Source organism: Conger conger, chromosome 5, assembly GCF_963514075.1.
Source record: "Conger conger chromosome 5, fConCon1.1, whole genome shotgun sequence".
Classification (NCBI taxonomy): domain Eukaryota; kingdom Metazoa; phylum Chordata; class Actinopteri; order Anguilliformes; family Congridae; genus Conger; species Conger conger.
In genome coordinates, this window is record NC_083764.1 from 18,449,039 (window position 1) to 18,473,421 (window position 24,383).

General features: G+C 42.0%; 1 protein-coding gene across 1 annotated transcript in view; it reads left to right on the forward strand.

Moving 5' to 3' along the window:
• Window positions 1–587: 587 nt before the first annotated feature.
• Window positions 588–24,383, forward strand: part of arid1b (AT-rich interactive domain 1B) — a 118,808-nt gene continuing 95,012 nt past the window's right edge. The window contains exons 1-2 of the mRNA XM_061242354.1: window positions 588–2,195; window positions 19,378–19,572. Coding sequence (XP_061098338.1) covers window positions 882–2,195; window positions 19,378–19,572 — 1,509 coding nt within the window. The 5' untranslated portion in view covers window positions 588–881. The remainder of the gene's footprint in view (window positions 2,196–19,377; window positions 19,573–24,383) is intronic.

Here is a 24,383-nt window from a genome sequence, read left to right on the forward strand (position 1 = left end):
CTGCCTCTTTAACTGAGTGTCACACTCACTGTGCATATAATTTTTCTGAACAATTTAGTTGCTTACTCTTTACTATGACGACATTACCACCTTGCAAAAACAATGAGGCTGGAAGGTATTGTTACCATGTTCTTGCTCCTGACATCATCATACCTGATTAGCATAGTATACTGTTCATACCAATATAGCAGGTTTAAGGAGTATAGTGGCCAATTTGCCTGAGCCAGTCCAGACCACAAAAAACATTACCATATAGCGAAAAGGCCAAGCCACTGAGGGCTGGGTTAATTTGACAGTAAGGTTAGTGAACGTGCTGACAGCCAGAATCACAACTATATGCTACGTTGTCGTAGTACATAAGATGCTGAACAATGCTGTGAGATAGTACTGCATTTCAAATGAATTACAAATAAATGTTGCGAATAGAAGGGACAGGCGAGTGTAAGTTAACAGAGAACAATAGTAAGGTAGACCATCAACCACGTATACGATGACCTGAAAATCCAGTCCGTATTTTCCATATGACTTGCGAGACCGAAGTGGATAATAGTTGTTGGAGCTCTGTCTCTAATGCCATGCTGGGCCAGAGAGGCTCCAGGAGACATGCATTTACCCATATCCGGGTTAGAGAGGAAGGGAGAAAAAGTTTCATTTAAACCTGGACAAAATCTGTAAACGTGAAATCGGACCACTAAGGCTGTCGTTGTTAGTGGGCTTTGCCCAACTCCGACCAGAACATAACGTTTTCTTTATTTTTTTTTGCCAATTTAAACTGAGCTCGGTTGCCTTCGTCCTTTCTTTCTTTTCAGATTTTTTTTTCTTCAGTGAGCTAGCTAGCTAGCTAGCCTGCCCTGATTCTTGCATGAAATGTTGACGTGATCATGGCCGCGCAAGTGGCACCAGCTCCAGCAACAACTAAGAACAAAAATTCGAATTTATCAAGCAGTCTGAATCAAGATTTAAGCTCTGGGAAATCCGGAGGAACTGTACATGGATCCGGAGCAATGCTTGGGGCTGGAGATGGGACTGGCGTTAACGCTATGAATAATGTAGATCGCCATCACCAGATGAACATGGCTAACATTGCTCGTGCTTCTGCTAGCACAAATTCGGATACGCGTGAAAAGGTAGAGGGAAGTAAGTCTACATCTTTATCCTCCTCAAATGCGAGTATGTCTTCGAGCATGGAGACGGGTTTGATAACGAATCATAAACTGAAAAATGCTGGCGGCGGAGATCCCCCTCCTTCGTCTCACCATCATCACACGGCGCCACAGCAGCAACAGCAACCATTCAATCAATTTCAACAGCATCACCAACGTCAAATTCAAAATAACATCAACAACACACAACAATCAGCACAAGGAGAGACTGGGAATCGGCAACATGGAGGGAAAGAGAATATTTTGGGGAACCAATTCGAACGCCATCAGCCATTGCTAAATAAAAGTGAAGAGGAGGAGGACCACCTTTGCAAATCGGGGGACCGGATGGGTAGCAGGTACGACCCCGCCAGCGTGGGACCAACGAACAACAACAACATCAACAACCAGCCCCTTGGCGCAGGGGGAAACGGCACTGTTTCTGAGTTTAATAATTATTACGGTAATGCTAGAGGAGGGCCTTGCTTTGATCAACATGGCGGACAACAAAGCCCAGGAATGGGAATAATGCATTCTTCGGGACCCAACAATATGGATCCAGTACAAAACTCGAATGAAGGGTACCACAACAGTCAATATAACCTCTACCCGAACTACCGACCCGGGTACAGTGGCGCGGGATACGGTATGATGAGTCCCTCGAGGCAGGGGAATAGCACGTTGACGGGCCCAGGCAGCAGCAATACTGCTACTAGCCATGGTAAAGCTGCTATGGCTGCTGCTTCAGCTTCTGGTAGTGGTAATGTTGGGGGGTTCCAGAGATTTCCTGGGCAAAATCAGCAGCACCCTTCAGGGGCTACCCCAACTTTAAACCAGTTACTGACGTCTCCGAGTCCTATGATGCGAGGTTATGGCACTGGCTACCAAGATTACAATAATCCATCAGCTCAACAACAACAACAAGCAAGCATGGGACTAGTCAAAGAAATGAGCTCCCAATATGGATCTGCGGCTCATGGCTGGGGAGGACAACAAAGAAGTCACCCGGCGATGAGTCCTGGAAACAATGGACAAGGTATCAACAGACCTCAGGTAAATTGCAACACGTTTTAAAATGTATTTTATATGTTCCCTTTAAGTTACCCGTCATCTTTTACGTTGCTAGCTATAACGTTAGCTACTTTAGTACTCTACTTGTGGGTCCGTTGCATTGACTACTCAGCATAATTTTAGGATGGACGTTATTTGATACAAAATAAAACTTTGTCCATCTTGTTATTGCTCAGCTGTCAATATTAAGATGTCGGCTTAGTTATTTGTAGTCAGATGCTTAATTTTCTGGACACTATTTCCGTTTTATTCGAATGTAAAGTTGGAAGTTCTATCCAAGGTGACTCGTGTGCATGGGATATGTAGCTAACCTTAGCTAGCCAACGCTAGCTCGCGAGACCGAAAACAAAAGCCTAACGTTAAACTAACTGTCCTATGTATAGCAACATAACACGGTGTATATATTTTTTTACCTATCGTTTAAAGTGTTATTTTGGAAGTTAACGAATAGTGAGAGAGCCCTCGTTAACTGACTAGCTCGCTAGTCTGGCAAACATGAAAATCCCGTTTGCGAAACCGTGGAACATTCTCGCATTTAGACTGCAGTAGCTTGCTAGCTAAACTGCAAATGAAGGAATAAAATGTGACGTGATGAATATTCATAAGCTACATTGGTAGAGCTGTTTGTTTTTATTTTAAATCTTTTTTCCAAAATCATTAGCCTGGAATTATTGGACAACCAGTCCTTTTCGATATAGTTTGAAGAAAGACAACGGGTGTTCCTTAACCAAGCGAGAAGAACCCGTCAGAACATCGAAAACTGCAATTAGCTAACGTTAGCTAAAGGTTGTTAGCTTTGTGATATGAAAATAAAGGTTCGACGCGTTGCTTTAGATACGTGATTGTACTCACGTCTGCTTGTAACACCAATAGTCATGCATTTCGCAATCTAAACAGTTTAATGAAAAAAAAAATCGATAATTTTAGGGCTAAATGCCTTTATTTAATATATATGTAGCGACACGTTACTGGCTTTCAACGTAGAATTTACGCTGCAGATTTGTTCTTGAAGCCAAAAGGCTGTATTTGAAACCGACTCGATCTCCTTTTCTAGGTTTCGAATTTGAATTGTGGAGGTAAACTGACTGTATTAAACTCTCCAGACAGCTGCTTCCAAGTTGACATCTAATCTGCCATCTGATTGGCTCTCCACCTCTCTGCTGGGCATTCGGCACCACTGATGTAAACAGAAGTGCTGAAGAGCACAATGGCCGAAAAAAAAAAAAAAGATATGGAATACACACCTAAATGCAAAATAGCCCACTTGCTACAGGAGGTAATCATCTCAAAGTCATAAAAAATTTTTTTTTTCAAAGAATTGAAATAATTAATGCAGTATTTTTAGTCTTAAAATATTTTTTTATAATTCAGAATTATGCGTCTTAATTATTGCTTGTATATGTTTTGATTTTCTTTGCATATTCAATATGTATTTACAGTAATACAGTTATAAAATGTAAAAATACTTTTGAGACGCATGCATGATCTTGGTACTGGATCCCCTTTTGAAAAAGCATTTTAAATTCAGACCATTTGAAGTTCACTGAGACGGTCTCAAGTCTTTGCAATGACCAATGGTTAGTGTGACTTAAATGTAAATTAATCGGATGTTAGGGTGCATACTTTGCCACTGAAATCCAAGTAGTGTACCTTGCCTTGAACTGACTGAATAGAATGGTGGGTTTTTAAAGCAGGAGAGTGTCTTCTGAGTAATACTTTTTCTTGGAGTAGTACATAAATTGGGGTGTGAAATATTTGGCAACCAAACTACTTTCTACTGATTATTGTTGGTGATGCACCAAGCCTACATAAAAATATAGCTTTTTTAAAAACAAATGATAGGCTGTAATAGGCTAGAATTGTTGTACCAGACCATACCTTGCCAAATTGTTTTTAAACCGTAGTTGAGATTAGAGTTGGTCAAACATCTATAACCAACCGGTGGTATTTGAAAAAGACAAATTATGTTATTAATGTTTCTTTAATTCCCAAACTCTGCTCGAAGATGTATCCATTAAAGTCCAGGTAGATTTACAGTGAAATAGATTTTGTAGACCGATTGTTTTACATGATTATACTTTGGTACAAATAAAATATGCTGAATACCATAGCTGTCACACATCGCAAAAAAAAAGTACCATTGCATTGGTCCACCTCTAGGACAATTCAGAAATTTAAACCATTTTCCTTTCACAAAATGTCAACTACACTGCTTTGTGTACATGGCATTGCTTCTGTTAAATTATCTTTTTGTTAAAATTCAGCAAGAGTATGAATGCATTTGGAGGCTCGTGTTTCATATGGATTTCTGATGTGCAGTGGAAACACTGCGTATGAGCTGTGTGCATTATGGCCTGGTGTTCCAGCTTCTCATATAGGAGTAAATACATTTGGCAAAAATGTAGTTGAATTCCTTTTTCATTCACAAGAACTCAGCTTGGTTCTTTACTGATGTACATCCTCATTAAGCACTTGCCTTGCTCCCAGAGGGTTGTGTGTCTGAATCCCAAGCTCTTATCCTCTCAGACATGGTTAAGAGTTGAGCACTACAAGGGTATCAGCAAAATGCATACATTATGTAATGTATAAACCATTGTAAAAGGAAGTTGGGTGTAAAGGGGGAAAAAAAAGTCAATAATTTACTTTGGTTTAAATGCCGAATTTTGTGCCTGTGCATTAACCTTTGCTTTACCAAACTAGCGTTTCATCTGTTACTGGAATTCAGTGTCCTTCTGTTTTCAGCCTCTCGCTCTGCAAAATCAAGTGGTGTGTGTTGCTCTTCAATTACGAATCCTATCCTCTCCTTCCTGGTTAGTTACCAGAGACCAGGGGCAAAGAAATGTCAGCAGTTAAAATCTTTCCTCCTCTTCTGTAATGCTGGTGGAAAGGCACAAGGAAGTGATGGTCTCCTGCTTGCGTTCGTTTGCTCTTGTCTGTCTAGTTGCCAAGATTTTTATTACTGCAGTCACCTGGACTGGGGAAACGCTGAGTGATACACAGGTAATCTTGAAAAATTCTGGTGTGCAGAAGAATACAGGTATGCAGGTGTACTTAAATATGATAGCAGAAAAAAGAGGCAAGTGATCAACCATTGAAATGCTGCTTGAGAGATGCTGATTAAATGGACCAGAACAGAAAATAAATTGTTATATCTGCCCATTTAGACAAACATTTACTATTATAAACCAGTGTAATGCGACAATAAAGTTTATCAAAAGGAAGTGCCTCTTAACCTCATGCATTTTTTACAAGCTTGCATGGTAGATGGTTTGGTAGCGTGGGCATTAAGTCACAGGAGTGCATTCATTCACTGAAATGAGATGCTTCAAGCCATCTCCTTTGTAATAGAAAATAAACCGTGCATGTTAAGCATTTAGGAAAACAAAAAGAGTTGCTGTTTGGAGTTAATTTTGCGGTAAGAATGTGAGCGACGTTATCTCCGCTGCCTTCATGTGGTGTAAATGCAGTTTAGGGTAATTCTGAGAAGTGAGGTGGGTGAGTGAAACCCATCTACTGTATGCTAGTTCTTCACATCCAAACGTTTTACAGGGCTGATCCACTTCGACAACATGACCACGTCCTAAGCCCAAAGCCCCATTGTCTTTCACGTGTGGGCAGACTGCACTGCACTCAGACTGCAGCGGTCGGACTATAGGGCTGCATATCGATTGCCCGGGGTGCCACAGAGAAGAGCATGGGAAGACTGTTTTATCAGTCCAATCAGTGCGTCATGTGTTTTAATCATGCTATCTGGCTCGTTCTTCTAAAAACGATGACGTTGACTGATCAAATGCAGCATTGTGCTCTTATCGGGTAAATGGGGTCCAAAACACGGGGTGCTTCTTATTCAGAATGTTTTGGAAATAGTTTTTTTTCTTCCACTTCCAAAATGCCTGTCCATTCAGATGTGTTGTGAAATTGTGCATTTTACTTGGCATTTTCCCATTACTACACATCAGTTTGCGGGTGTGGAGCACTGAAAACAGATATTATGTGGTTATGAAAATGACTCGACACAAAAATCAATACAAAACTGTGATTAGGCCGATATAAATTGATATAATTTTTTTTCGAGTGACATTCCAAGCCACTAGTCAATTCACTATTTGATATTGCTTGGGCAGTTGAAATAAAATTTTGATATTTTTATTCTTGTGCTAAAAATATAGGTGTCATGATCCAGACCAATGTTGGTCTTTGCACTAAATCCATAATATGGACTGTTGAGTTGCCATGTGTCTTATTGAATTCTGCATAGATGTACTTGACCATGAAGCAGTAGCTTATTATGTTTTTAATAATGAGAACAGTACTACAGTACCCGCTTGAATAAACAGTATTTTATTTATTTACACTGGTGGAAATATGTTTCATTGAAAAACTCTCATGAACTACATTTAAGTAGTTCACATAATATTGTAAAGTGAATTTTGTTTTTCTGTTAAATATTTGTCTAGTGTATAGAACAGTCGCTGTTTGTTTTCTAAATTACTGTGCATATTCAAATGCAAGCGGTCCGTGATAAATATGTTGGTATAATTATGTGTTATATGTTTGCATGTTTGCTTATTTCAGCTGAGTAATTGGAGCATTATTAACATATTAGCATACTTGTGATGAAATGGCAGATATTAATGTTGACGTACTTTGCTTATTGGCATGTATGCCAACATCAGAATATCAGTTTGCTTTATTAACATACTAGCATTCTTGCTAGCAATAATGCATAAATTCTGATTTGATTGCGTGATTAATTTGCACATAAGCTCATGGCTGTATTTTCAAGTTTCCCTTATTAATATTATTTGTATTCATAATAGCAAATATATTTTGTTTCTTGTCAGTAATTTATGAGCTTAGAGATGTTAACATAGTTTAATAACTAAACCAGTCCTTTCCTGTCCATTCTCTGCCATAGCTTAAATTTAATTCTAAAGGAACTTTCTTCATTAAAGGACCAAGGAAGGAATAGCACTCCTAAATCAGACATTTAATGGATCGAACTAGTATGAATTAATCCAGGTGTTTTCTAGATGGGGTTACAAAATATTTATCCAAGAATGGGGGGGGGGGGGGGTGCTTACTTTGGGCCGGTAATGAAGCTAGCAGCTGTGTCATCCTGCTTTATAAGACGGTGCTCCTTGAAATGAAATTGGTCCAGATTCCTTAGTCAGGATGAACTACTTCCTAGTTAATACTGTAGATGTCCAATGTGATTCACCCTTCAGTGACTTCTTGTTGGCTTGTCAATATTGTCTACAAATCTTTTAAACTTATTTACAAAGAACTTTGAACTATCTTCAAAGAATGCAGTGAATGCAGCCATTTTTGTTTCCCTTGCCTCAAGTTCCTATACATCTGTGCAGAATCTCTCTCTTTAATATCTGAGAGATTTTGCTGAAACGGGATAGGAATTGTTTCACATTGCAAATTTGGATTAAAATAAAGAAATAAAAAGAATTAAAGCTGTGTTTTCTAACTTAAAGAAACAATTCAAGCTTATTATTTACATCATTGGCTCACAAGTGGCAACATATGCATTTAATGAAGTGTGGCAATTGTTTTCAGTAAGTGGGCCATCTCGGTTTATCATTTCGTCACTTTGTCTTTTTGGTGTGGTTGGCCCCCGCTTGTTGCCATCCATTGTTTTACCACTTTCACTACATGTTTTTACCTAGCAGATTCTTATGAGAACTGACCCATGAGCATTGCTTTGAACCGTTATGATGCCACTCAATGGTGATTTCTGAGGGAAGGCACTTTTCTGTTTAAGGTTTTGACCTTCACTGGTAAATTGTGTGTTAGATTTAGTATATTATTATATGTCCAGAAAGTAATTGCATCTAGTTGCAGTAGACATTTGCGGGTGAAAAAACATTTGTTTTTGTGTACTGAAGTACCTATAAATGCTCAAACCCTTCATCCCTGCAAGCTTCGTGGCGTGCTGAGCTAGCTGCAGCCTTATTTGGTTTCTACCTCTGTTCTGCTGAGGTGTTTGTTTCAATAAACGCTTCCTCTTTAGCATTTAAATTCCGAAACACTTTAGCGGCGTGAAAGTTCGCTGTACCCATCGGCAACAAAATTCCTTATTTTTCCTGTCGTTGAGACTGCTGGGTGGTGAAATTTCAAAGAGCTCGGAAAGAACGCCGGCTTTGAAACCGTTGTGTGTACCAACACGGGAGGCAATGGAACATGTAATGTGGACTTTTCAACCCTGGAATGCCATGAAATATTTGTAACCCCCCCCCCCCCCCCCCCTACCTTCTCACTATGCTTCCTCTTTCCAGAAAAAAAAGGCTTTAGGAATCGCGCAACGACAATCGCTCTCTCTCTCCCTCTCCCTCCCTTGCTCGCACGCCCAGGGATATCTTGTTTCCTCGGCGCTCACGCAGCGTGGCAGTGAGCCAGCGGCTGCCTCACCTCGGTGACAGTGGATCCGTGACCTTCACACATGTAGATTAGCCACGTGCTGGCTGAATGGGCTCGCGCCGACGCTGCCCGGCTCCACTCCGCTGCCTGGGAATTTGTGAACTCACCCCCCGCCCTCTGCCATAACCTGAAACGGTTGAGAAGGGATCGCGCGGGAGGCGGAGGAAAGGGACGGACGCCAGTTAATCTCCGGTCCGGGCGGGGAAGTGCAAATGGCCGTCTGTGGCGCGCTCCCCAAACATCTGGGCTCTACGCCGTTCGAGGCCTCGTGATGATTCATACGCGCGTTTGCCTTCCTGCTTTACCGTCCAGCTACACTGCATTTCCACCCGTTCACACGCATCTGTGTTATTTGCTCTATTCTTAAAATTAAGAGCCTAACTTTGCCCCTTGACCGAATTGAGTCACAGTGGTTGCAGGCAGGTTAAAGGTGGCTAAAGAGGAAAATGCTCGGTGCACACATGCAGTCTATTTTCCACTCGTCAGGCAAACTAATACGGCCTTTGACCCTGTGCTTTGAGCATGTGACCTCAGTGGCCTATTTATACAGTATTATTTACAGTCATATTGGTGGGCGCTCCATGAAAACTCAAACTGTTTTTTGCGATGGCTTCCATGTGTGTTACCGCCTTGCCCTGTAAAGTGCCGTGCAACAAACGTGGTTCTGCAGCTAGGAAGATTCTTACAGTTGCATACATTTTGGACATGTCTTTGTCTGATGAAGCACTTATCCTAGGGTTTCACTTTATATTCTTGCCTATGGTCAGAGGTGGTGAAATGGAGCTGAGGTGCCTCTGTAACTGTTCCATGCTGTCCTGCCATCGTCTCTGTGATCAACATACTAGAAGCCCCCACCACCACCATCCCCCGCCCACAGGTTCACACAGTGTAGTCAAGGAGCTGACCTACCTAGTTCCTGTTCCCACTGTGCCAGATTTATAATTGACTGGATTTACTACATCTTTGATGTAAAGATGGTATAGAGCAGGGCTGCCCAACCCTGTTCCTATAGTCCTGTTGGGTTTCACTCCAACCCTAACAAAGCACACCCCATTCAACAGCTAGAGATGTCAATTAGCTGCTAATTAGTTGAAGCAAAGGGAAAGGTGTGCCAAATTAGAGTAGAAATGAAAACCTGCAGGATGGTAGATCTCCAGGAACAGGGTTGGACAGCCCTGGTGTGTTGGCAGTCTTGCAATTCATGACTTGGAAGCTGTTGGGTTCTACCTCCCAATATCAAAAATGTGGATATCTTTGGCTTAGAAACGTGTATGAAATGATTGCAGATATTTGCAGTCAATACAGTGCTGTCAATAGGTTTCCAAAATGGTCATTGGACAAAATCATTTCTAAATGAAACTGAAAAATATCAGACTGATGTTATGTTCTATGTTCTTATCTGATCAGCACATTTTGGAGCATAGTTGGGATTCTGGACTATACTGTCCTAGAACAGTCTTTAACATTCACTCACTAAATTCAAACAGTTTGATTAAATTGTACAAAAAAATGAAATTAAGTAGCTTTAGTATATACTGCCCATTTTTTCCATTTTGTTAGTTGGTACAGGTGGGGGCTGTTGAATGATAAGAAATGGAAACTTTCTCAAATGTGGTCAGTCTTAGAAGCTTCAGTACTGCGATTTTGTCATCCAAGATATTATGAAATTCTAATTTTTAAAAAAAAATATATTTTATAAATAAAAAATATTAGATTCTGTCAGGTCTCGGGAGGATATTAAAGACCATTGTTTCTCTTGCCTTTTGAAAGAACCTGAGTACGTTGGAACTAAAGCACGATTCCAGAGGTGAAAAATCTGACTTTGCCTGTCTCCAGCTGAGCTCACATCTCCGCCAGCACCGAAAAGTCAGCGAGTCTCCTAATCTTGGAACCGTGAACCCAGGTGTCTCATGAACATAGTCTCGATCAAACCTGAGAGCGATAACTGCTCCCGGCCTTGTTTCTCACCAGGAGGTCCCAGTACCATTTAAATTATACAGTATGTTTATTACATGAACATAACGTACAGCTCCATCCTTATTTGGTATGACTTGCCACTTGTGTTTTCACCTTAACCCTTACCTAAACGCATTGTCACACAAGATTACAGAGGCTGCTTGTAAAATGCTAAGCTATGCAAATACGCCATCAAACAAACAGGTGTTCAGACTTTTTAATGCTAAATGAGACACAAAAACGTGGAAGCTAAAAAGGGGTGGGAGTGTGGGGGGGGGGGGGTGAACAGATTTATTAGAACATCCTCAAGAGCACGCTGCTCATTCCGCTCTCCTCGGTAGGATGCTGGTGGGATGCCTGTCACCGTCAGGATAATCTCGAAATGATTAATTTTCCAACTTGACGGATTTACGGGAGCATGGTAATTGAATCCTAATTTAGGCCCGGAAAAGAGGACACGTCCTGTTTTGCGATTGGCTCGCTGGCATTCTAGCGGGGGAAAGTGTGAATCTTGGCGAGACTAGAACAACGGGAGTGGAAGGAACACTGGAAAATGGCCACCCGCAGCAACGGCAGCAGCGGCCACGGGCGGCTCCGGTTCCTCAGAGCTCTGCAGCCAGAACCGAAGAAGAGCCCCCCCCCCAGTAAAACGCACGCCCCAGCTCTGGCGTCTGCTTCGTGGCTCGCCGTGGGTCTGCTGCCCTTTGTCTGTGGTGGCGTGCAACGGTAGGCGCAGTGTGCCTTTTCTAAGCAGACCCCTGCTTTCCAGATGGGAGTACAAAGGAGACCAAACACAAGGAAGGAATAAAGTCAGTGTCGTAAAACGGTGAGGGAACGGTCGATCGATGTTCCTGAAAAGCGCCCGGCAGAAGATTAGTGGAGGGAGAACACACAGAACTTTTGTTAAAAGGTTAGGGAGGGAAAAAGATCATTGACAAGCTATCATTTGGCCTCTGTTGGCCAAACCTCGGGCCCTCCCCAGGGCTATTATAGTAATACACCTTTGCCAGCAACATTTGCAGTGGGTAAGGCTGGGTGTTTGTCATGGAAAATATTGGCTGAAGTTGCGGAGCATTCACGGCAAACTTGTTGAGTTGAGAGACCCTCAACTTCCATGACAAACGACCAGTCATAGCAATGGCCATTGATGAGGATAAGGTGGTACAGCAGACATCTTTTAGAATTTTGCTTCGAGGCCTACGCACTTCTCATTTGAGCATCTGTACACAAGCCTCACAACTTTACCATTACTTTGATGGATTCTTTTTTTATTCAGCCTTGCTTCTTTTAATTTTTTGAATGATGAATAAAAAAAAAATTTAAAAAACACATTCATGAAATATCACCACTCACTTTTTCCATTAAAGAAGAGGCTAAAGATTCAAATGCTTCTGCCTTAATCAGTGAAATGGTGCTATACACCGGTAACAACCTTATGCAACCTTTTCTTTAATGATAAAATGTTGAGTGTGGAATTGTTTTTTTAGGAATGTAGTTACTGCTTTCTTTTGATCTGAGCTCCTCTGTTTTTAACCCAAAGGCTGAAATTGGAGTGCATTTCCTTTCCATTTAACATGAATAATGAATTCTGAAATGGTTGCCTCTGTCTTGTGTCCGCTGTAATGTTTACCTCACAAGGGTGCTTAAGTGGTCTACAAAGCCACAGCATCCTGGAACCTGACATTTGCTGTATTTGATGGACACTCCAGCGTTCTGTGATCAGTGACCAATGTTCTTCCAAGTACATCCTTGGGACACTCCTTCCAGGGCCAACAGGCTGGCTTACTTATCCTGGGTGAATGGTCTTGTTATATCCACAGCTGGCCGTTTCTGTACAGACCATATGTGTGTTTTTTTGTTTTTTTTTGGTCATTGTCCTTCTGAATATTTCTTCCTATCTGTCTCTCTCTTCCCTCTGTTTCTTCCTCCCCATTCTCTTTCACAGCCAGACAGGGAATTGAGCAAAAGCTTTGGCGAAAAGGCTGAACGTCTTGTATTGGATTATAGGAAAGGATGAAGAATGATAGAACGACCAATCTTTCCCTGGAGGAGTATTATGGCTTTAAAGCTTTCTCGCTATGATTAGTACATAGGTATTTTCTTATTTTATCTGAATTTATTACAGTAAATGGGTATTTCTTAAATGTATAAACACTCTTGGTAATATGGTTTCATTTATAGTTATAGCCGCTGTGAAGTACAAAGTGAGATCATTCCATTAGCTAGGGTAATTTCCCTGGAAAGGGGAAATCAAATGGATTTTCCGATTATTTGTGTTGGTCTTTCGCCGAACAAACAATAGAAAACGCATTTTCTCAGATTAACATCTCTTCCCACTTACCCTCAAGGCATTAACATTTATTCAGTTTGGTCACTTTTAAAAATTAGCATACAGCACTGTTCAGGATCTTGGTACTAATGTACAATGGGAACACATTCTTCTCTTACCAAGACTGCTCTAAGAACAGAGTGCTAATCTACCTCCCCATAGTACCCGTTTGGCAGTGTGTTTTTGGTTCTACTGGACCTGGTGAAGTACTATAAAATGACCTTATAAAAGCAGGGTTGAACAATTTACCACATGGCTAAGATTTGTAACCAAGGTCAGAAGAGAAGGTGCGTGGCTGTGATTGGTGGAATTATGGTGCAGTTGTAACCATAAAGATTACCTGAAATTGTACCACATGTTCCGCTTGCCATTTTCTCTTTGGAAGAGTGAAAGTTTTGTAAACTGATCCTTGTCTATATTTTGTCAGTTCTCAACTGCATATTCTTTCACTTGACTAATGGATTGATAGTATTTAAAACATAAAATATTCTAATATATAAAAACTATAAATCAACACTATAATCAGAATGTACATTGCCTAACTACTATGTATTGCCTGACTATGTAGTGAAACGCATTGAAATTGTTTAAAGATTACTGTGATGTTAACCCTTCGTTGTAGGAGCGGATTTAATGAACATGTCAGGCTATCATGGTGGAATATAAATAACTATATGGAGAGAGAGTTATAGTGGCACATCAAGGTCTCTCTGTCTCTCTGTGGTGAGCAAGTAGTATCCTCATTACCAACTTATTTGGCTACAACTGATATGCGAGTGAAAAGTTTTTTGTGTTGCTAACAGGAAATTTCCTTTGACCTTCAGCCCAGTACACACACTAATTTTGAAAGATTTTAATAGCCTTTCTGAGTTAACTACCATTCTTTTTTCAATTCTGTGTGGGCACAGCAAAATCACCACAGAATTCACTCTGTCTAGGTCCGTAGGAGGGTTAAGCAGGTTTTGCGAAACTCTTCTGAAAATGGGCCATGTGTAGCCATGTTAATTGCTCTTGCGAGTGTCTGTGACCTGCAAGTGAAATTTCTAGCGTGCTGCGCATTTCTGCCGAGGGTCATGCCAGGAGAGACAAAAGCAGAGAAAAATAAAGCGCTCGAGAGCGTAATGTGCCAGCAAGAAGCAGCTGTTTTCCGTAAGCCGTTTCCTGCAGAGGCACGGTCAGGTGCACATAGTGCCAGCAAGACGAAGCGGCATAATTCAGAAGACCTAAATGCTGGGCCGAAGATGAAGAATTTATTGACCTGTTTATTCAATTGAACCGCAAACACAGAACATGTCAAAAGCTGCCCAGGCGGCCTGATTGAAACGGTCACCGATTTTGCTGTCTAGGAGTGACGTCCGGTTTTTATAACCTCGTAGGGCAGCTCCACCCAGCAGTGGCTTGAAGATTGCTTATGAATCCGGAGGCTGTGACTACTATGTATCCCCTGCCTCAGTGTCCAATGTCTTCTACCTTGCTGGATGCTTGTACAATCCATCCGGTCTGATTTGCAATACGGTTTTCACACGCAATTGCCTATACGCTAAAATGGTTTTGTTTTCACTGCTGATGTAACTTGGCTTAGCTTCATGAGAGCAATTACCATCACTCTTGAACACCTGACACAGTACACGATCAATGGCTGTAAGCCAATGTAGGACTTCAGCATGTACGCATTGAATTACAACAGGAATAGGTGTAAACTCACAACAGTTATTGAACCCTTTGTGTGCCTAAGTAGACTGTGGTCGTAAAAAGGAAATTTGCTGCACCAATATCTAAAGCTGGCATTTCATGTTATATGAACTAGTTTGCTGAACAACATAATATTGTGATTAATGCCTATGTAAATTATAGGTCTAAGTTTGATTGCTAGGTGGCCTAAATACAATAAAGGCAGGGGTGGATCCATCATATGGGTAGAGAGATGCCCCCCTCCTCACCCCCCAGAATCTATACACTCTGTTACTTGTCAACCAACCATTAAACAATGTTTTTTGATGAATTCGGTCTATGTTGGTGTCTATGTTTAGCCTACTCAGGGCACCCCCCATGGCTGCTCTTATGAGTGCACCCGCAGCACCCCCGCTAATTTTGCTTCTGGATGAAGGGTAATTATTTGTCACTGGCCGCGGTGCAGGTTAATGTTATTTCTGTCAGTTAATCTATGTGAAACCTAATAATGGCCTTTGTTCACTTTTCTGAGGCTATATTTATCCCTTCAAATGGAGCCGTGTGTGTGTGTGTGTGCGCCTGCCATGAGCGTGAATTATTAAGCTCCCAGTTAAAGGTTGAACCCGTGCCCAAGTCTGCTGGCAGAGGCACTCGTCTCTTCTCGACGTCCCGAGCCCCCCCCGATTCTGCGTGTTTCCGGAAAGGCCTAAAACTGGTCTGCGTTGGGCGCGAAGGGCACGCGCAAGGCTCCTCTCCTCGTTCTTGGCAGAGAGCTCTCGGTTGAGAAGAATAAGTAGAACGAGTCACCCGAACGGTGTCTCACGCTACAGGGTGACATAGTGCCCTGCATCTCCTACTCTGGCTGGAGCCCTCGGGGGTTAACATGCTGCTCTCATTAATGCAGTCCTGTGACTGAGGTATTTATGCTCACTCCTGTATACCTTGCCTACAAACACTTAAGTTTCTAGATAGGAATGTACACGCAATTTGGCCCAATCATGTTTTTTTTTTTTTTGTTGCTAAAATTTCTCTGACTTTCACCTGGATATTTTCCATTATTCTCTGTTATGCAATGTGTATTGCTGTGCACCTGCCGTCAAAAGCCCCTCTCGGTGAAATGACGCTTCTGCGGTTGTAATCTTTATCAATCCATTACGAAGTTGGACAAATGTAATCCGGTATATGCGCATAGACCCATATGTTACATTTAATTGCTAATGTGGTCAATTTGTCAAGGGATTCCATTTGGCACGTCATTATGGCCTTGTTCTCTGTACATACACTCTTGTCAAAGGAGAAATGGCAGGATGGGATTTTGCACTCAAAAAAAAGCGGTGCTAGCGGTAGTCTTAAATCCTGTGTCCTCCACAACAGAGTAAGGTGGCGAGAGATCATTCTTCCTGGCATATCCTGCCTGTTTTTCTTGACATTCTAGACTTCTATTTTCTCCGTGAAAAATTGTCACTCCAGGTAGAAAAAAAATATCCCCCCCACATGTTTTTCCCCAGTGACATTACACTCTGACTTGACAACCACCAAATAACATTAAATTGAGCTTGACTTCGACTTGGCAAAACGTAAACCCATGTTAGCGTAAGATTGAGGCTCCGCTTACTCAGACCTAATGAGTCAGCCTGTTGTGTTCGATAGGTACGCAAACCTGCGCTTATTCTCACAACTGAGAATAACAATTTAACTAACTGTTGTGCCGTTTCATCGCCTCTGTGGATACAGAGCTCTTTGAACTGGCTGATTTACAGTCAGGCTGTCCAGCTGTCCCCAGACCAAGGAGTCTCCCCGGGGGATATTTTCACTGTTACTTAAGCTAGTTATATGGGTTTGATGGAAAATAACAAGCGTGGTAGAAAAAGGCAATGTTTTTCTACAACATTAACTGTATTATGCCTTTAATTGTTTGTTTGGTTGGTTGCATTTGCTCAAGTAAATACTTGCATTAGGAATAAAGCTTTTGTTAAGTGTGTGCGGAAATCCCCCAGGAGTCCGTAATGCTGCAATATTAACAATTTAATATCCGCAAATACCAATTTATTTTGTGCTTAAACCTAATGTCTCTATTATGCTTTATTTACTAGGAAATTATTTTTGTCAAATTTGTTTTTTGTTATCTCAAGGTATGGCAAGGCAAAACATTTAGAAATGTGTATTCATGGGCATGTTTTATTTGTTTTCCTCCACTAGAACATTTCGCTGCATTAATTGTGAGTTGCGGGTGTGTGCATATGAAAATCTCGCTGCCTAGAATGTGTGATTTGGTCGACACTTATCCAAAAGAAAATCATGTAATGGCTTGTTTTCATGAAACATATCAAAGTAGAATAACTGATCTAGGATCAGTTTGGCCTTTTTGCTCAATGGATTAACTAAAGTTATGGAATGGGAGGCCTGGTTCTGGTTCAGCTGGCCTACTCTCAGACACTTCATGAATGCAAGGCCAGATTCAAATGAGAGGTTGTTGTTTTGGGGGGAGCACATCATAGGCTACTAAGCTACTTGGGTTAGATTGGGGAGATTGTGAGGATTGAACAGTGCCACAAATTGGGCATCTCTTCCAGCTAAAATATCTGTAATTTGTGTGACTATTAGCATGTGGTTACACTGAATGCCATACCTCAAGTCTGCAGCTTCAGTTCCATTAAACAAACAAAAAAAGCAAAAAACGTCGTACCGAGCCCTGCATGTATTTCTGAATAACAGATCCAAAAAGGAAGGCTGATGTCATCACAGAATGAAATGGTCAATGTGCCGTTTCAGAACCTGTTCTGGCTGAGAACATGCAGACTCCTTGGAAGTCCAATAGCAGCGGAAACTGTCGCGATGTTGCTATTTTTGACTTAATGATTTCCTCTGCTGGAAAAAAAAAAAACTAGTTTGCCAGTTGCGGCGGTTATTAAAAATGAGTGGAAGCGGGTTACAGGAGATGTCACAGGTGTAGAACCGTTGAGCAAGGCCGTAATTAATTTCAGGCTCCGGATTTGTTTTTGTTTGGGTTTTTTATTTATTTAACTTAACAAGAAGCGAAAGGCTCCCTTTGGTGAGCGAAGCTCTCGCCGGGGGAATATTCGGAAAGGGTGATTAAAAAGAAATCAAAGAGACATTGTCTCAGAACTAGAGGTGGATTTCCCCACTTGCCTCCAGGCTGCGATGTGATAGGCCTCGTGAGATTTGACATCTGCAGTCCGCGGCCGTCTTAATGCAGGTATTATGAGAGCGCTCCTATGAGAGCGCTCCTGCTAACCACGCTCCTGCTAACCATGCGGCCTAATTCTGAGAAACTTGCACGACACCGTACGAGAAGACAAGGTTTTGCCGTCGGTCCTCTGCGCGTCTGGCCTGGCACGCTAGCGAGAGCTCGGGACTTTGTAATAAACGTGTCGGAGTGTGCCGGAGCGATGGTCTGAGCCGTAATGGAAGCCCCTGCTGGAGCGGTTTCCGGGCCCTTCCCCGCGGCTCTCTGTAATGGCCGGCTGTGGGGGAACGGCCCGGGACGGCAGAGTAATGGGGCCTGTGGGGCGCAGGATTCGGCAGGCCTTCGGGGCTCCCCCTACACGGCGCTGGAGATTTGTCCAATTAAGGCAAAGTGGAGAGATGATGGGGCTTTTTCTCGCTCAATGGGGGAGTTATTTACTGTAAATCATGTTTAATCTGGGGGGGGGGGAGGGTAGCTGGAATCAGAGCATCGGTCCACTCTCCTTCTGTCCGCCGTCCGCTATGATTTTCCAGTGAAAGAGTTTTGTCTTTCTCTCCGGCCCCTGTGGAGAGAGCCTGCCAGCTGCACCTGAGTCCAGCCCGGCCCACCTGAGCCCCATAGGCTGAGAGATGTGGGTGGGGTTGAAGAGCAAGGCAGGGGGAGATGTGGGTGGGGTTGAAGAGCAAGGCAGGGGAAGATGTGGGTGGGGTTGAAGAGCAAGGCAGGGGGAGATGTGGGTGGGGTTGAAGAGCAAGGCAGGGAGAGATGTGGGTGGGGTTGAAGAGCAAGGCAGGGGGAGATGTGGGTGGGGTTGAAGAGCAAGGCAGGGGGAGATGTGGGTGGGGTTGAAGAGCAAGGCAGGGAGAGATGTGGGTGGGGTTTAAGAGCAGGCTGGGGAGATGTGGGTGGGGTTTAAGAGCAGGCTGGGGAGATGTGGGTGGGGTTGAAGAGCAGGGTGGGAGATGTGGGTGGGGTTGAAGAGCAAGGCAGGGGAAGATGTGGGTGGGGTTGAAGAGCAAGGTAGGGGAAGATGTGGGTGGGGTTGAAGAGCGAGGCAGGGAGAGATGTGGGTGGGGTTTAAGAGCAGGCTGGGGAGATGTGGGTGGGGTTGAAGAGCAGGTTGGGAGATGTGGGTGGGGCTAAAGTGCAGGCTTTGTAGCGATTGGGCTGGCTGTGCTTGAGGTGTGTGGCTGCTCATAGTGGATGTACCTGCTCTTGTGCGGTTTATGAACACACGCTTGACTTTGCTGCATGATGCATTCGACTTGTTTTGATACATGCCTAAAGAAGCATAAAAACTCCATGATAATCAATTATGGACATTTTTTGTATGTGCGAATCCCATGCAATGTCTTTTACCATGTCTTTATCCATGTGGTATATATTCAGCTCTTTTTGATTTCCTTGCCGTTTGCCATCTATGAGCATCATCTCTTGTTGTGATGACTTATTAATGGAAAAGTCTTTGAATGTACCTGATTTGAAACATGGCCGACAACATTAGTTGTAGTGCTTCTTTCCGGCAGTGCTTCCTGAAGTATGCTAGCCCTGACCATCTCCCTGTTTCTCAGATTGCCTCCATGGACGCCATGGCGATGAAGCGCTCTCAGATGTACGGGATGAGTAACAGCCCCTACTCCCAGCAGCAACAGGGCGGGGCTTACCCTGGCCAACCATACGGATCACCCGCCACACATCGTTATCCAATGGGCATGCAGGGGAGGGGTCAGGTCGGAATGGGTGCAATGCAGTACCCCCAACAGCAGGTATGTTGTTTCTTTATCTTTTGATAAATCTCTTAACTCGTTCTACATTTAAATGACATTGCAGTGTTGACAAAGCCCAGGAAAATTACAAAACCATTTTTCTATTCAGCACAACGCAGACAGCTGGCATGCAACAGAGTTTTCCAATATACAGAAATGAGAAGTCTGCTGTTCTGTTATATAAGAGCTATTTCCTAAGGGCTTTGAGAAAAACGGTTCCCTGCTGGAGAGAAAGTTAGGTATTTTTCTCTACATGTGTCCTGAAGTAAAAAAAAAAAAAAAAAAAAAAAAAACTACATGGCTCTATGTGTCCCTCATTGCTGCAAGTTAACGAGTGTCTTAGCACTCTTAACGTTTTTGAGAACAGTCGCAAATGAATGACATTTAGAAGAGGGATATTTTCCTGCAAGTTGTGTTTTTAATTTCAGGCTTTGCCTGAGTGCCAAGGAGAATGATTCACGTTTCCGTCTCTGGCATCTGGATGTGTCAGTTGCATTTGTCAATACCCTCCCTGTAGGTTCACGCGGGAATGAGACGTTTTTTAATATATTCCGTTCCGTTTTTTAATATATGCATTTGCAATCGCTGGTGAAAGGAACTCAATTACCTACAGAGAGCGGAGCACTATGAGAGTTGCAGTACTGAGTCTTAATTGTTCAGCGATTTTTAAAATGATGGCTTGACAGCCCCATCTCCCAATGGCATCCTTTTTTTTTTTTTTTTCTTTCTTTCTTTTTTTTTTTTTTTTTTTTTTTCTTTTCCTCAGATCAACATTGCCGTCTGAAAGCTAAGACTCTGACACGGTCAGTCGAATGCGCTGTAAATCTCTGCACATTGCCGGCAGGGCAAGCTATTCTGGGTGTAGACTGCCTCCATGCCACATTGCTATATTTAGCCGGGGCTGTTGGCTTCAGTCTAATGCATCTCTAGAGAGTTGCTGGCATTCACGAGGCAGGGCCGCTGACGTAGCCTCGCTCGCTCATAAATCCCGTCTGCGGAGCGAGGCGCTCCACGCCGCAGCGATTCCGAAGCCGGGGCTGATTCCTGAAGGAGCCCCAGAAACGGCCATGGCTGTGGAAGACATATTTCACCGGGCCAGTCTCCTCACAGGCCCACATATATTCCAGCAAAACTCTGAAATGTTTTCTTTATATGGCCAGGGTACAAGCAAGCAATACAGTGGAATATGCACAGTTTAAAAAAATAAAAAAATAAAAAATGTCCCAAGCATTACCTGAGGGCCAGGGTCTGTTAATAAATCAAGTTATAAAACTAGAAGGACAAATTTTGCAACCTGATTGGTTCATAGCAGTGATAAAATAGAGATCTACCACTGCTATGACTTCTAATGCTTGTTTACAGTTCTATTTCAATTATCCCTAAGCAGTCGTTCAAACGTTATGCACGATGGACATCAATCATTTTGTGACAATGTTGCCCAGGATTTGCAAGCAAGTGGAGACTCAGGGTTACACCAACACTGCCTCAGCTTCCGCATGATTCAGAAGCTATCAGATGTGGGTCTTGAGGTGAGAGAGATTTATGTCCGTTAGCGGGCAGAATTGAGAGCTCTTTGGTGACCAAAACTTGTGGACCAGAGGAAGAGAACAGCAGTTGCCACACTGAGCAATGCGCCTTCTCCAAATAATAAAATGAGTAGATCTATGCATATGATGATGTTGGGCAACTGTTCAGTGTTTGCACATTGGGAACATACAAATAAATATCAATAAGGCAAACTCTTGTTTGTTCATTCATGGTAGCTTGCTAACTAGCTAGCGAGTTTGGCAGAACAATGTTAGAGTTTACTAATGTTGCAAAGGAACCAGTTGGCACTGCCTACCAACAGTAGGGAATGACATTGTTAATAAAAATGCTTTTAATTGGATTGTGTCTATAATATCAAGAATATGAGCACTTTATTAGACTTATTTTTTAAACTTAAGTCTTCTGCTGCTATAGCCTATCCACTTAAAGGTTTGACACTCGGGCCGAACCACACCCCTTCGCTGTGATAATTACAATATACCACTGCCTGTTGTGAGTTATTGCTTAAATATAGTTTTATCTTTTTATAATAGGAGCTCCCTTTTTTTGCAATTGGTGGCATATTTTGCATAGTGTCCTTAAAACCCATTTGTCATATTTTCACACCTATAAGGGTCATAGTTGCTTCGTCGGTGAATCGCTCATTCGCCTGAATAGCAACGAAACAGGCAGAATTTAGGAGGGGTGCTACATGTACAGCATGTTCCCCCGGTTTTCCTCTTTTCCAACGTCTGTAAGTGTGCGCCATCAGATCGGAACCAAAACCCGGTTGTCCCAAGTTGACATTTTGGCGGTAGCATTTCTTCCGCACATCGGTAGGTAATCAATATAGCATCAATCAGTGTAAGCCTTTTGTTGTCGTATTATTCACAGTACATTAACATACAGGTCAAAACAACCAGTGAAATATTTCATGTTAATTAGCATATTGTCGTAAGAGGTGCAGTTTTTGAATGTGATTTTGAGTCGTGGGATGCATGATGTGCTGGCTGCCGTTGACTTCATAGCAGGGAGGACTGTGATCTAATCTTGGAGGACCTTCAAAGATCTGGAATTTTCTTCTTGAACTTCATATTTTAAGCGAGAAGGTGATAGGAACCTCACAAATTACTTTGAAAATCTCTGCAACAGAGCCACTGTTTTAAGCAGACACATACTGTACACGATGATTGTAATTTATACTAAAAAAGAACTAATGTCTCTGCAGCTATTTCTGGGTAATAAGATTAAAAATAAGATTGAGCCATCTTGTATATTTCGTGATATTTAAAAAAGATATTTATTCCCCAAATATAAGTGACTTCCTAAAATCTCTAGGTCCTGCTGATAAATAATAGGCGCGGTTCTTGCATGTTCCACGCTTTCCCAAAAAAAAGCTTCAAGCCTTTTCCGAATGACAATTGAAACGGCAGACGTTAGGATTTCGAAAGACAAAGACGAAAGAGAAAAAAATGGACACAGCCTTGATATGGTGGCTGATTAATTAAGTCTCTTCCTGTTGCAGAATAGATGAAGTTCCAGAATCGATTATTTAGTAAGAAACGGAACAAGCATTGATGGTTCCTGTGGCCCCATCTCATTTGTTACTTTAATTACTACTCTTGTTCATTTTTGGCAAGCCTTCCACTGTAGGAAGAAAATCACGTCAAAAAAAGTGCTGCTTATAGCTACGCGTCTCATTTTTTTTATACACAGAACCTTTCTTTTTTAAAATGTTTTCTGCTTGGAGAGTAATGTATCCTAAGGCATGTAGAGGTGCAATTATTAAAACTGTTCCATGCGGCTTGAGTGGGAGCAGATTTACTTCCTCTTTTTTTTTCTTCTTCAAAATAGGGTTTTTCCTCTTTGACAGTGATACAGTGCAGTGAAAAGCAGTATTTTTTTTGACTATCTTTCTCCCAAGACGTCCAGTTTAGAGATTCAGCTTGCCTAACAGGGCCAACAAGTGCTGCTTACAGCACTTTCATTATGTGCTTCAAATAAAAACTGCCTGCACTCTAACAGAAAATAGCCCTGTGCAGGCGGGGCTCAAAGCCCACGGCGGTGCCCTCTGAGGTGTAATGCCTTCTGCCTCTGTTACCCTCTCTGCTTTCTACCCGTCTCACTAAAACTCGAGATATAAAAGGAGGGCATACCTTTTTAAGATCTCCTTAAAAAACAAACAAACAAACAAAAAATGTCAATCCATTTCAATAGATATGTGTTGCCATGTGTTGTCATCAACTTATTTCTGCTTGTCTACTGAATACCCGGTCAATACTGCGTCAGTTTTAATTCAACTGATTTCTTATTCCTCATTCTTAGCCTGTGTGACTGTTAATATGGGATTAGCCTGGCATATGGATAGTAACTGATTTTTATGATGGAAGGACGTCAATGTCCAAAACTCACAAACCTTGTCCACAGATAAGCAAGTCTTAATATAACTGATTTCTTATTCCTCGTTCATATCCTGTGTGACTGTGTTGCCTGTTAATTTTGTCAGAATGGGGAAGAAATGAGATTGAAGTGACAGTACACTCAACATGGCATGTATACGTCAACAAATGAACCAAAAAATATAGAAAATTCTCGTGTTCTTTCAGGGCTAATATTAAATGTTGAAATTAGATTTTCGTCCGGAAAAAGTGTGGGTAATGACATTTATAGTATGTGAGAGAATCTTCATCTTAGTTTAATCATAAGAATTTGTTTATTGTCTTTTCAATTGAGCAGACTCTTTGTAAATACAATCCTGGTAAAGTATTCAGACTCTAGTGGCCATTGAGAACTGATATTGTTAGCTTGGTGGGAAGGGTTTATTGCAGTTATGCATATTGACAATGCGATTATCACGTATCCCTTTTAATTAGTTTTTATCCAAATTTTCAAAATAGATTTTCATGAAGCAAAAAATATGTTTATGTTCAAACCCAGTATATATTTTTTATAACAGAAAAAGCAATTTAAGCTAGCTGTCAGGTTGCTGTTGGAGTTGTGGTAATATTTTCTACAGCCCATCTGGCTTGTGCGTTTTACTTGCTAATGAACTGCTAATAATTTGACTTGAGCAACATTGTCCAGTAACAAATGTTGAAAATAACGTTATTAATGAACTTATATTCCAGCAAATTGTCTCTCTCCATCTCCCTCTTTCCTCACATGCAGTCGCATCCAGCTGGAGTGTGTGTGTGTGTTGTTCGGTGCATTTCTTGTAGAAAGAACATTGAACCACTAAATTTGATTCAACTTTTCAGTACTAAAAAAGTACTAGTTTAATAATC